General features: G+C 45.5%; 1 protein-coding gene across 1 annotated transcript in view; it reads left to right on the top strand.

Annotated features, from left to right (window-relative positions):
* Nucleotides 1–14,142, top strand: part of diaph2 (diaphanous-related formin 2) — a 732,655-nt gene that overhangs the window by 391,053 nt on the left and 327,460 nt on the right. The window contains 2 exon segments of the mRNA XM_046295877.1: nucleotides 747–845; nucleotides 4,545–4,639. Of these exon segments, the coding sequence (XP_046151833.1) occupies nucleotides 747–845; nucleotides 4,545–4,639 (194 nt within the window).

The following is a 14,142-nucleotide window of genomic DNA, read 5'->3' as shown; positions in this document are numbered from 1 at the left end:
GCCTTGGTGCTGCCTGCCTGCCTGTTGTGCTGCCTGCCTGTGTGATGCCTGCCTGCCTGTGTTGCCTGCCTGTGTGGTGTGTGCCTGCCTGTGTGCTCAGTGGAGCAGCAGTGTGTGGTTCTCTCCAGGATTACGCTGGGAACACAATTATCTCCCTGGCTTTGGGAGGCTGACAGAACGAGCCTTGGGGAAGGGGAGCTGTGTTTGTCAACTATCTTACAACACGCACGCACACACACACACACACACACACACACACACACACACACAAGCTGCTGCTGCAGGCTCGCTCCAGCAGACCAGGGCTTACATTAGTATTATACATGAATGTGTGAGAAACTAATATGGAGGGCCTAGCTGCTGGCGTCTAAATGGTGTAGATGTTACCTGGCAGGGTCTTTTTAGAGTGTAAAGCTTGGTTTCCATTGGCTTTAGAGCCCAGTTGGATGAGTGTATTCCTGTGTTGGATTAAAAACTCTTTCATCACTCATATACTCCTTTTAAATACCACTTTGTCTTTGTTTCTCCATATGTGTAAGGCTCCCAATGTGTATTGTCTCCTAGTGTGCTCATAACATAATGTGAATGTACAATTTCTAAATAAACCAGAATAATATATATTATGAAAATAACAAACTTCTACAAACATTTAATCATTTCTTATGGGTCAAGGCCATTGCTACACTTTCCATACACCAGCTATGTTCCTCAGAATTGAATATGCATCCCTTCTGTTCCTTCTACAGTGAAAAATGAGGTGGATGAGACAGACGCCAGGGTGACGCAATTCAAGAAAAAGGCGAAGGAGCTGCGAATCTTGGACGCAAAGACGGCACAGAATTTGTGTAAGTACTCATTGCCCCTTTACCAAGCTTGTCCATCTGAGAAGAATGTCACTATGTCCCAGGAATGGTACAATTGAATTGTGAAAACTAGTTTTTAAAACGTAATTTGAGGCTATATGCTACCAGAATCTGGGCTCAATTAGGCACAGTGTGTTTTACAAATGCATGTTACATTCAGAGTACATGTGCCATATAACTCCGCATATAGGGCAGTTGCACTGTAGGACAGTTAACACCTACTAGCATTTTTTGCATTCAGGGCACAATGTTTTATCAGTCCCTCCAGGATGGAACAATTCTGTGATTGCAGAATTCCCCGCATATTATGGGAAGGATTGACCCTTCACTGCACTGTTATCACATAAAACTATTCCATTTCCACATTACAAAAAGTGTGCAATTTCAACCAATCACTGCAATTTAACCACATACAATTGTTCAATCAAGTCACACGTGAACAACCTTTTTTTGGTCAGAATTGCCGTAGCAAAATCAAGCATTTTTGCCCATAGAGATCACACAAAAAATGCAGCGAAATCCTGGAGGGACTGTTTTCTAAACATGTATTACATTCAGAGTATGTGTCATATAACAAATCTAGCACATGGGGCTTACTGTAGGACGGTCAAGCTGTTTTGTTTGGCACTTAATGATGACTAATGTTCTTAGGGCTATTTGCATACCCCACAAACAGGAATATTGTTTTACCTGAGCTGTGGGTAAGTGCTTTCTTGGCAATGTGCTGGGGGTCATCACTGCTACAGATGGATGAAGTCCCAGCCCCCTCTGATACCATTTGTAAAATCAACACAGAACAGGATCAAGAGACAACGCCGGGCGTTTGTTTTGTGATTATCCCTTGCAGCAGGTGTGGACCATATGCTGTGAGCAACACCATCACTGTTTCTCTCTCCACCTCTGACCTCTGACCTGCTAGACTTCTTCCTGCATCCGATGACGAAGAAAGCTTGCCTGGAATTCAAACGGAATATCTCTTTGTTTTTCTATTGTTTGACCTAACTAACTTATCAGTGCATTGGAGCAATATTCAGTTTGGATTCCAGTTCTCATAGTAGCATAGCTAGAATTTTGCCAGTTATCAGTTATCGATGGATGCCTTATGCATTACCAAGGAGAACCCTCTGTCACATTGACAGCTCCCAGTCCCCTCCCAGGCATATTCATGCTTTCAATGCTAAAATAGCAGGTCACATAAACGCCACCTCTTCCCTTGTCTATCCCTGTTTGTGGTTCTACTGGATCTGAAAACAAAGTATGTTAACATGGAGGGAATATACTTTAAATCTCCAGGCTGCTGTTGAGGGGGTGGTGGCACAAGTAGGGGCTAAACTCATATGTCAAAACAGGGTGAGATAAAATCCCAGAAATAGCAACAAATAGCAACTACACTGCCCCCTCCATCTCCATCTACTCTCTGACTCTGATTCCAGTCATGTTGACAGTGCGGTATCAAGTATTGCTTCATATCATCACTGTTCTCTTGTGATTGACATATTGATGATTACATCGGGGTAATAATAGACGGTTGGTGTTGGGGCGGGGAGCCTTGCTGGAGTGGGTGTAAAGGTGTGTGTGTGACAGTGGAATGGAAACCATGACTACTCTAGAGTGGCTGACTGACTCACCTGCATACTTACACACTAACATGCCTACTCATCCCCTCAGAAATATGCCTCTGCTTCATGTACTCAACTAATAGTGGTGGTGTGATGCCTCTTTGCTAGCTGGACATTGACTGGACACTGATGTATTGAATGGAAGTTGGGAAATGATGACTGTGATGGGAAATTATACTCAAGCCCATTAAGTCCTGTGAGAAGTTTCTGACTAACACTAACCACCTCCATCTACCTCCAGGTTTCTCAATACCCTTCCAGACTAACACTAACCACCTCCATCTACCTCCAGGTTTCTCATCATCCTCCCAGACTAACACTAACCACCTCCATCTACCTCCAGGTTTCTCATCATCCTCCCAGACTAACACTAACCACCTCTATCTACCTCCAGGTTTCTCATCATCCTCCCAGACTAACACTAACCACCTCCATCTACCTCCAGGTTTCTCATCATCCTCCCAGACTAACACTATCCACCTCCATCTACCTCCAGGTTTCTCATCATCCTCCCAGACTAACACTAACCACCCCCATCTACCTCCAGGTTTCTCATCATCCTCCCAGACTAACACTAACCACCCCCATCTACCTCCAGGTTTCTCATCATCCTCCCAGACTAACACTAACCACCTCCATCTACCTCCAGGTTTCTCATCATCCTCCCAGACTAACACTAACCACCCCCATCTACCTCCAGGTTTCTCATCATCCTCCCAGACTAACACTAACCACCCCCATCTACCTCCAGGTTTCTCATCATCCTCCCAGACTAACACTAACCACCTCCATCTACCTCCAGGTTTCTCATCATCCTCCCAGGATGATGTGCATAGTGATCTATCAGCATTAAATACACATGGAACAACAGACATATTTTTTTATGTTATTTTCCACGGTTGTCCACAAGGAATTCTACCACCCGTTTTGACATGAGCCAAGTTCATTTCCCTCTATTGAGTCTGTGCTTTAACGTTATAGACGCCGAAAGAGAAGACGAATGATCAGACTTCACTATTGTTTTTTCAATGGTTCTTTATTTTCCCTCCCTCCGCTCTTCATACAAATCTGATCTCTTTGCCAAGCTTTATATAATGTATTCAGCGTTGTTCAAAGCCCTTCAAGGTTTTTGTGGTGGTTGATAGATATATTATTAAATAAAATGTCTCTGTGAGACTGGAACTGGAAATAAATTAGTATATGCATCTGCCATTTAGAAATTGTTGAAAGGCAAGTCAGATAGCTGATGATGCAACAGATGAGCTGAAACTTTCTCTTCCACCAATTAAAATGTAACACCATCGAAAAATTAAAAAATACTCCCATGCAATTGTTCAACTTCCCACAGTTGAAAATACAAAACGTAATTTGAGAACCTGCTAAATGAATTGCTTGTTGAGGACATGAACTTTTTTTGAATCTAATGTGAACACACAGTGGTAGTGGACTGGCATGGAGTGGGCATGCTATAGCAGCTGTGAAGACACTAATTACCAGACCTCCACTGGTGACTCCCAGTGTACCAGCCTACCAGCCATCAGGTCCAAATTCCCCCTGAGGGCCTCCTCCAGGCCCACCCTGGAGACTGGGGCTCCTGCTGAGAATGCCTGCCTAGGATTCAGCAGTCTCCTCGCATTCCATGTAACTCTCAGAGCTGCTGTTCTCGCTGAGAACCTTGCTAAGATGTAGTAGGGCTAGTGAGGTTCTTGACCACCCCTCACCCACAATTTACAAGGGCATTACTTATTTGAGTTTCTGTCCTTGTGTTATGTTGAATCTGCAATTTAACCAAAGGTTAGGGGATTGCCATATCAAGTCATTATCTGGTAATCGGTGCCCGAAATTGGTGTTATTTCAACTGGCTTCTATTGTCACTGGGAAATGTGGATGTTTTTGTCAGACGGACACAAACAATCCCATTGAAGGGCTGAAAGTGTATTACTTTTCCCAGTGTCAGGTTTGATCTGGGCTTGTGAAAGGTGAAAGCTCTCTTTTGAACCTGCCGGTCTAATAAAAAAAAGGGAGGAAAATGACTCCCCTCTTCCCATTTCTATCACAACAGCAATTTTCCTGGGCTCATTCCGGCTGCCTTATGAAGAGATCCGGGACATTGTGCTGGAGGTGGACGAGGGGAGGCTGAGCGAATCACTGATCCAGGTGAGTCCAACCTTCCGTCTGACCCCTGTGTGTGTATTTGTGTGCGTGCTGAGTGAAATTGTTATATTGACTGACGACAGTTCAACTATTTTAATTCCATTTAGTTTTTTAAATTCTGTGAGCTTGGTGTGCAGTTTCTGTTGAGATAAATGAGATCAAGCCTGAACTGTGCAATGTAGTACAGAGTTATAGTTTCCAACTATATAGTTTAGTGCAGAAAACATGGTCAATAACTACAATGACCATAGGAGGGCAGGCTCATTGTAAGGCTCATTGTAATAGCAGTCAGCCCCACCCCATTCTCCCAGACCATAGGGACCTTCCATTCATAATGAATGGTATGGGACATGGCTTGGCAAAACTCTCTCCAACTCCACCCTCTTTTCCCCCACCCGTGATTGATGATCTAGCTAGAGGCCCCTATTTAGACTTTGCTTCTGTGTTCCTTGTCTGGGAGAACGCAATAATTGCAAGTGGGGCGTCTGGTTTGAGGTAGAGATGCATCGGCTTGGCACAAACGGCCCAATCGGCATTGACATCGCCTGCCCAATCTTTTATCGCTCTTGTCCTGCAGCCCATTTTCCTTTTGTGTCTTTCTGTCTAATGTGAAGTAGGAGGCGTATAGAAGGGGGATGAGTGAATTAAAAAGGAGCACATTTCTATGTAAGCTTGGCAGTCAAAGTCTCTGTGAGATTGATCACTAGTGAGTATCGGTCTTGTCTCCCCTGTGCGGTGAGCTGTCTCTCTGTCTTGACTGGAACACAAGCAGTCTGTCGCCCTTTCTCACTCAGCAAAATAGATAAATAACCTTGCAGATAGGTAGTGAAGACATACAGCACTTCTTCTTCTTCTTTGCTCCAAGCCCCACCGCCACTTTGCCGAGGAACAGGGAATCTAACACGGTGACCTTTTTCCACATTCAGCCTTTCTGTTGAGGAGAGATGAATCTGTCAACAGAACAGCGGACATATACAATCCCATCGTCGTTCCCCATCCCTGTTCCACACACACACACATGGCCCGGGGGAAACGGACACCCCTTAATGTCCCCTCACTTGAACACTCGGTGCCTCATGCAGTCCTAAGTGCAGCCATGGGAAGCGGTAATATCCCTTATTGGTTGTGTCGCTGGGCGGACTTGGGGAATGGAGCGGTGGCTTGGTGTGAAGAGGGTTGTTGGTAAGTGGTGATGTCTGAGAGGATAGGCGCCGGGGGAGATATGGATGCAGGTTGATTCAGAGGGGGAAGAGAAAGCCTCCCGCTGGGATGACACTGCCCTTAGTGTGGTCTCCCATCTCAACTCATCCCGCTGATTAATCACATTACGCTGACTGCTCTCCGCCGCACGCCAATCACCATTTACACACACACATGGCTGCACACACACAGACAGCCAGGCTAGGATGATAATGTGGATGCTGCTATGAGGTAGTGAGCGTGATGGTGATGTCATATAGACGGAAGGAGGGAGGCTTTGAGAGATGTGTTAGGTACAGAGAGTGGTTCTCTGCGGAGAAGGATGGGTGTGAGAGGACAATTTCATTCTGCCTCTCGATTCGCCTCAAGCAAAGGTCAAAGGGCAGAGTGAGAAGAGCCTGGTCTGGCCCTCCTTCAAACTGCGGTCAAGGAGGAGTCGGCCCCCAGGAGACGAGAGCGAGAGATGGGCGTAAGTGGCCTCACCGTCACCCCCTTCACCAAATTGACCGCAACAGAGAAATCAAGAAAATGGTATACGTAGATCAAGGGCCTCTGTAGTCCTCTCACGGTGACACTGATACCGTCCCTGCTCAATATGAACTAGGGATCCCAGGGAGCCATTCCCATTAGGCAGACTATTTATTGAAAATCCACTTCAGTTTGAAAGGGCACCTCTGCTACAGCTCTTTCAAGGAGGAATGTTGGATGTGGATGAATGGAATAAAAAAAGATGGATAGGTAAATAAATAGGAGGGAGTGAAGGAGGGCTCTTAATGTATATAAGACCTTATTCAATCACATAATCTTCCCGGCCCCATGTCGTCATGTCTAATGCAATGATTTTTCAGCGAAACGGTGCGGCATGCCGGCCTTGACATATCCATCTGTACGATGTGTCAACCAGTCCGAGTGGAATACATATCGAAGTTGATTGGCTCTCCTTACTTTGCATTAGTAGCCATCAGCTCCCCCGGCTTATGATGTACAGGTCCCTCACCACCATTCATCCAGCACATCCATCCATATGTCCTCACTCAGTACAGATTCCCTTCCCCCTCAGTACAGATTCCCTTCCCCTCAGTACAGGTTCCCGTCCCCTCAGTACAGATTCCCTTCCCCCTCAGTACAGATTCCCTTCCCCCTCAGTACAGATTCCCTTCCCCCTCAGTACAGATTCTCTTCCCCTCAGTACAGATTCCCTTCCCCTCAGTACAGATTCCCTTCCCCCTCAGTACAGATTCCCGTCCCCTCAGTACAGATTCCCGTCCCCCTCAGTACAGATTCCCTTCCCCCTCAGTACAGATTCCCTTCCCCCTCAGTACAGATTCCCTTCCCCCTCAGTACAGATTCCCTTCCCCTCAGTACAGATTCCCTTCCCCTCAGTACAGATTCCCTTCCCCCTCAGTACAGATTCCCTTCCCCCTCAGTACAGATTCCCTTCCCCCCCTCAGTACAGCTCCCTTCCCCTCAGTACAGATTCCCTTCCCCCTCAGTACAAATTCCCTTCCCCCTCAGTACAGATTCCCTTCCCCCTCAGTACAGATTCCCTTCCCCCTCAGTACAGATTCCCTTCCCCCTCAGTACAGATTCCCTTCCCCCTCAGTACATATTCCCTTCCCCCTCAGTACAGATTCCTTCTCCCTCAGTACAGACTCCCTTCCCCTCAGTCCCTTCAGTAGATTCCCTTCCCCTCAGTACAGATTCACTTCCCTTCAATAGATTCCCTTCCCCCCAGTACAGATTCACTTCCCTTCAATAGATTCCCTTCCCCCAGTACAGATTCACTTCCCTTCAATAGAATCCCTTCCCCTCAGGACAGAATCCCTTCCCCTCAGGACAGATTCCCTTCCCCTCAGTACAGATTCCCTTGACCCTCAGTACAGATTCCCTTGACCCTCAGTACAGATTCCCTTGACCCTCAGTACAGATTCCCTTGACCCTCAGTACAGATTCCCTTGACCCTCAGTACAGATTCCCTTGACCCTCAGTACAGATTCCCTTGACCCTCAGTACAGATTCCCTTGACCCTCAGTACAGATTCCCTTGACCCTCAGTACAGATTCCCTTCCCCCTCAGTACAGATTCCCTTCCCCCTCAGTACAGATTCCCTTCCCCCTCAGTACAGATTCCCTTCCCCCTCAGTACAGATTCCCTTGACCCTCAGTACAGATTCCCTTGACCCTCAGTACAGATTCCCTTCCCCTCAGTCCCTTCAGTAGATTCCCCTCACTCCAGTACAGATTCCATTCCCCTCAGTACAGATTCCCTTCCCCTCAGTACAGATTCCATTCCCCTCAGTACAGATTCCCTTCCCCTCAGTACATATTCCCTTCCCCTCAGTACAGATTCCCTTCCCCTCAGTACAGATTCCGTTCCCCTCAGTACAGATCCCCTTCCCCTCAGTACATATCCCCTTCCCCTCAGTACAGATTCCCTTACCCCCAGTACAGATTCCCTTACCCCCAGTACAGATTCCCTTCCCCCAGTACAGATTCCCTTCCCCCAGTACAGATTCCCTTCCCCCAGTACAGATTCCCTTCCCCCTGTACAGATCCCCTTCCCCTCAGTACAGATCCCCTTCCCCTCAGTACAGATTCCCTTACCCCCAGTACAGATTCCCTTCCCCCAGTACAGATTCCCTTCCCCCAGTACAGATTCCCTTCCCTCCAGTACAGATTCCCTTACCCCCAGTACAGATTCCCTTACCCCCAGTACAGATTCCCTTACCCCCAGTACAGATTCCCTTCCCCCAGTATAGATTCCCTTCCCCTCAGTACAGATTCCCTTCCCCCCAGTACAGATTCCCTTCCCCCTCAGTACAGATTCCCTTCCCCCAGTACAGATTCCCTTCCCCCAGTACAGATTCCCTTCCCCCAGTACAGATTCCCTTCCCCCAGTACAGATTCCCTTACCCCCAGTACAGATTCCCTTCCCCCAGTATAGATTCCCTTCCCCCTCAGTACCTTCCCCCCCAGTACAGATTCCCTTCCCCCATTACAGATTCCCTTCCCCCAGTACAGATTCCCTTCCCCCAGTACATATTCCCTCTGTGAATAATGTCACTTTTCAGTCAGCTGCTACTCTATGATCTTCTTCTGATTTTGGCTTTATTCAAGGTTGCAGAATTTTCAGTTATGGATGTCAGCACCATTTCTTCATCGGCACGTACCCAGAAAGACGTCAGAAGACCCCTGCGTGTCGGCACAAAAGTCCCACCGTAACGATTAGATCAAAAGGTGGCAAAACAGTTCATTTATTTGTTATAAAAGTTTGCCCAGTAAAAAGTGGGAATGCGTTACAGCAAAACCGAGGCAAAGGTCTCCTTGAAAAGGCCGGCGGGCTGACAAAGGTCTCCTTCAAAAGACCGGCGGGCTGACAAAGCCATTCAGTGCTGTTGTGAACCATGAACAGAGGAGGCTGTGAAATAGACATGTGGAAGTGCATTGTCTGGGTAGGCTCATGCAATCCCAGTTGGGGGGAGGCGGGGGTCTGGTTCCATTGTGTTTGGCCTCTATGCCCCCCTCCAGTGCCTTTCAGCAACCCCCACCACCCCCGGACAGGGAAGACTGGCAGGTTCAGCATCGACTCCCATTGTCTGCACCGTGACAAGGCCACAACCTGAGGCCCTCAACTCGCACTCCCTGCCTCGCTCTTTATTCAGCCCAAATAATAACAGTTCAGCCACGATTTAAAACACTGGTGCTCTGTTCAGCCTGGTTCAGGTGCATGATTCCCTCTGATGTAAATCACCGCACCAGTGGGATCATGGGTTTCGTGGACTGGGGGATGGGCTCCAACTGCTACACTGACACACAGTAGACTTAACTGGTAGTGATGCACCGATATGACATTTTAGTCCAATGCCGATATTTTCCTTGCAAAAAAAACGATAACCAATATTTAACATTTTTGCAGCCTTTTAAGCATTCTAGTACAGCTCCATAGGTAACACACACATGGACACAGCTGTCTAAGGCACTGCATCTCTGTGCAAGAGGTGTCACTACAGTCCCTGGTTCAAATCCAGGCTGTATCACATCCGACCGTGATTAGGAGTTCCATAGTGCAGCACACAATTGGCCCAGTGTCGTCCGGGTTTGGCCTGGGGTAGGCCGTCATTGTAAATAAGAATTTGTTCTTATCTGACTTGCCTAGTTAAATAAAGGTTACACACACTGACCAAAAATGTATTTTGTTGGCATTTACATATGTCCCCATTACCAGTAAAACATAATCAAAACCTATTTATTTCACTTACTTTCTGTGCTGTTTCGTTGTTCATTTGTTCAGTCATTTCATTCTCAACCAGGATTGCATCATACATGTCAAGCAGGGAAGTTTCATGCCTCTCCATGGCCTCTCATCCTTGGTGCACACTCTCACTGTGTCCGTTTCCATCTTGTCCAGCCTTGAATGTAACATTTATTGTCTGCATTGAAGTAGCGGTCCTTGTATATAGCATCGAGCATGGTGGTGACACTGTAAAGAGAGAATGCCACCAAATCGCTTCTTCACAGTCTGTGTGGGCAGTTTTGTTGCTGGGGCAAACTGTAAACAAGGGCAACCGTTTCATTCGCCAATGTGGGCAAGTAAAAACATCCACCAGGTTGGGAAAAGGGGCCATCTTCACTCCATAGACCCTCACACACGAACTACTAGCTAACTGGTTAGCTTAGCATTGGCAAAGTCAGAATGGGCATGCACACTCCACTCTTATGTGACATAATCAGTGGCGTTAGAATTAGGAATTAGAATACAAATACTACACTGAACAAAATATAAATGCAACATGTTAAGTGTTTGTCCCATGTTTCATGAGCTGAAAAAAAATATCCCAGAAATGTTAGACGCACATAAAGCCCATCACGTAATAATAATAATAATATATGCCATTTAGCAGACGCTTTTATCCAAAGCGACTTACAGTCATGTGTGCATACATTCTACGTATGGGTGGTCTACTGCAGGCGCAGTTGATGAGCTTATTTCTCGAGTCAGTTGTTCGAATGGAGCTAGCTAGTGTTCAAAAATGCCATTGAAACATGTTCAAAAATGCCATTGAAATGGCAGCAGCGGTATGACAACCAGAATATTCATGAGCATGCAATACGACTTTCCTCAGTACGAAATCCTCAATGGCCCACTGTGCTGTTGGACTTAGCATGTTCATGGAGCTGATATCGCTGGTCCAAATGTCAGTCATGAAGCTAACAGCAGTGACGCTATTTCTGTGTAACTTCAGTAGGACAACATCAACAACATAAAAAAGTGTATCCGTGCTCGACCAGTCAACGAAAGCCAACATCACCCACAACAGAGAACGGTTGATTGTCAAGGGCAATGAATTCCATTATCTTGGGGTTAATGGATTTCGCCTTTGAGTTGTCTCGCTGAAATTTTCTTACTCTTTCAAATGACTGCTCAAATTGTTGACTGCTCGATCAACACAGCAGACATTGTGGGCAAGGTTAGGAATGCTGTGCTTGCACATGTAGTGCAACATTTTACGTGGTGTCAGTATGTCATGTACCTACATTATATCCAACGATGTTCTCATCTATCTGTGTTATAGGTCTACACGTCAGCTTTGACATCGGTTTTTCACATCGGCGTTAAACTAGACATCGGAGTGAATCCAATGTTGGCATTTTTGGCTAATATCGTCCGATTCCGATATGTTCACCGATATATTATGCATCCCTATTAATTGGCATACTGGTGATATTGGGTTTGGTGCCCTTGTGCGGTTGGTGCCAACAGAGCACAAGAAGGCTAAACAATCCACAGATCATTAATGAGCCCCTTTCAGGCTGGGTTACTTACTGAGATAATACACTGCTAGCTACAACACAGTGGGTAGAATCATAGAGCTGTGAAAGCTCCTTTCCATGCTGGGTTACTTACTGAGATAATACACTGCTAGCTACAACACAGTGGGTAGAATCATAGAGCTGTGAAAGCTCCTTTCCATGCTGGGTTACTTACTGAGATAATACACTGCTAGCTACAACACTAGCTACAACACAGTGGGTAGAATCATAGAGCTGTGAAAGCTCCTTTCCATGCTGGGTTACTTACTGAGATAATACACTGCTAGCTACAACACAGTGGGTAGAATCATAGAGCTGTGAAAGCTCCTTTCCATGCTGGGTTACTTACTGAGATAATACACTGCTAGCTACAACACAGTGGGTAGAATCATAGAGCTGTGAAAGCTCCTTTCCATGCTGGGTTACTTACTGAGATAATACACTGCTAGCTACAACACAGACCTAGAACTGTGAATGCAGCACCACACAGCTAGACAAAAAGACACAGCTACAGCTGCTTTTTTATGCTGGCCATTTGAAGGGATCTAGTTTTCCAAGATTTGGAAGACATTTCAAGGTCTCCTTAGATAATATAATTGACAGGCTTTAATAGGTGTTTAGGTTATTTTAGGGAGTTTACAAGTAAGTCAACCTTGTCTGATTTAAAACATCACGTTTGTAAAACCTCATGTTCTTCCGACTGGGCACACAATGGTTCCATGGATGACTGTTAGGAACCTCTTAGAGATCTCACATACATGAAGTCCTGTAATACCCCGCAGCGCTTGTAGTATTCTTTGAGGTCTTAATCAGTTTCCCTCCCTACATCATATGAACACTAACCCACGGCCCCGGCTCCACTAGGTATAGTCCTTCAGGCAGAGAGAGAGGGAGTCTGTGATGTTTAATTGGCCTTCATTTCCAAATTAGCAATGTCACATCAATGCTTGTCATACTGTAGTACTGACCTGAGTGCATCAAAGCTAATGCATACACACAAAGAAATTAGAATAGAAGCAACAACAAAATAGAAGCCAATGAATACACAATGCCAGATCTATGAACCCTTTGGGCTGTTGTGATTATTTTTCTGTGGCAATCATGAGGTATTTTCAAGCTGCTTATCCCCAAGCAAGGGCATAAATAGAGCCCAACCGATATATCGGTTCACTGATATTATCGGCTAATAATGGCCTTTTACCGCTATATTTGTGTCGGATCATAACCGATATTCAAGCAAGAGAATGATAAAAGGGCAATTTATGGCAATTTATGAGAATTCAGTGTGAAAAATGTATACTTTTTGATTGTCCCGGCGTGAAACAGTATATCGGCAGAAGTTTCGTTCCATTTTGTCCTGCAAAAAATGTAAATCTTTTCGGACCTAAAAAAACGTATTGGTCGGACTCTAGCCATAATAGCTAATAGAAAATGACTCAACTATTAGATTGGCTTGATGAGATCTTCATGCAGCCTTAGTCAGAGGACAGAGGGAGGGAAACAGAACTTTCTAGATTTCTCAGGGAAGACTTTGGTGTCAATGGGGAAGGTTGGGCGTCTATCATCGACACATTTGCATCATTTTTAGTCAATCCCGTGGATGTTTTGATGTACTGTGACAACTGTGTGGCGCTAAGGCTCTCTCACTGACTCCACATTCAACATGAAAAGTGAACTGTCAGTGGCTCTTTTGAGCCCAGCTTAAGAAACTTCTGAGGACTTGGTTGCTAGAACTCCTGGTGATCTGTTATCTCTTCCACCAAGGCCTTAGCTGTCACTCACTCAGACTGGGGCCAGATGAAAATGCTAAATATTTACTCACTTTTGGTGTGTGTGTGTGTTTGCGCGAGCGGGACTGTGTTTTGTGTTTGTGTGCATGTGCTAGCGCACGTGTGTGTGTCTAAGTTTGCATGTGTGTGGTAAAGCTCAGGCTCAATGGTTGATGCTGCCCGGGGAGGGATTTTTTTTGCAGAATATCAGAGTGGTTCCTTAATGTTTTAGGTTGGCCGATGTATTTAATATTACCCCATCTCCTGTTCAAAAGGAAAGGCTAATGACTACACGGCTCTGCTCGGCTTATTTAGTTGTAATTAATACATGTTGTGTGCAAATGCGCTACATTTCAAGAGTACGTATTAAGAGAAGAAAATTACTTTTGGATATTAAGGGAAATACCAAGGGTATTTTTATTGTGTTTAAGGCTTAACGGTTAACTATGGGCACATCATTTGAACGAAGTCATGGTAAATAGCAGACCTTGACTTTAACAGTGGGAGATATTGTGTACCCATGTAGCTCTCCAGTAATAACCATGGAATAGTTAGCATATTGAAACATACTGTGTTTATTTTGTACTTAGCTTTGTGGCACATAGCCTACCATGTTTTGATTAACATTGGAGGATTTGTCTAAAAGGGATGCTTAGATACTGTGATCATGTTATGCAAAGCTGTTAAATACAGCTGTAACACACACACACACACACACACACACACA

Source organism: Oncorhynchus gorbuscha, linkage group LG13 (genome assembly GCF_021184085.1).
Source record: "Oncorhynchus gorbuscha isolate QuinsamMale2020 ecotype Even-year linkage group LG13, OgorEven_v1.0, whole genome shotgun sequence".
NCBI classification, from domain to species: domain Eukaryota; kingdom Metazoa; phylum Chordata; class Actinopteri; order Salmoniformes; family Salmonidae; genus Oncorhynchus; species Oncorhynchus gorbuscha.
This window is presented reverse-complemented; position numbering and strand designations above follow the sequence as displayed.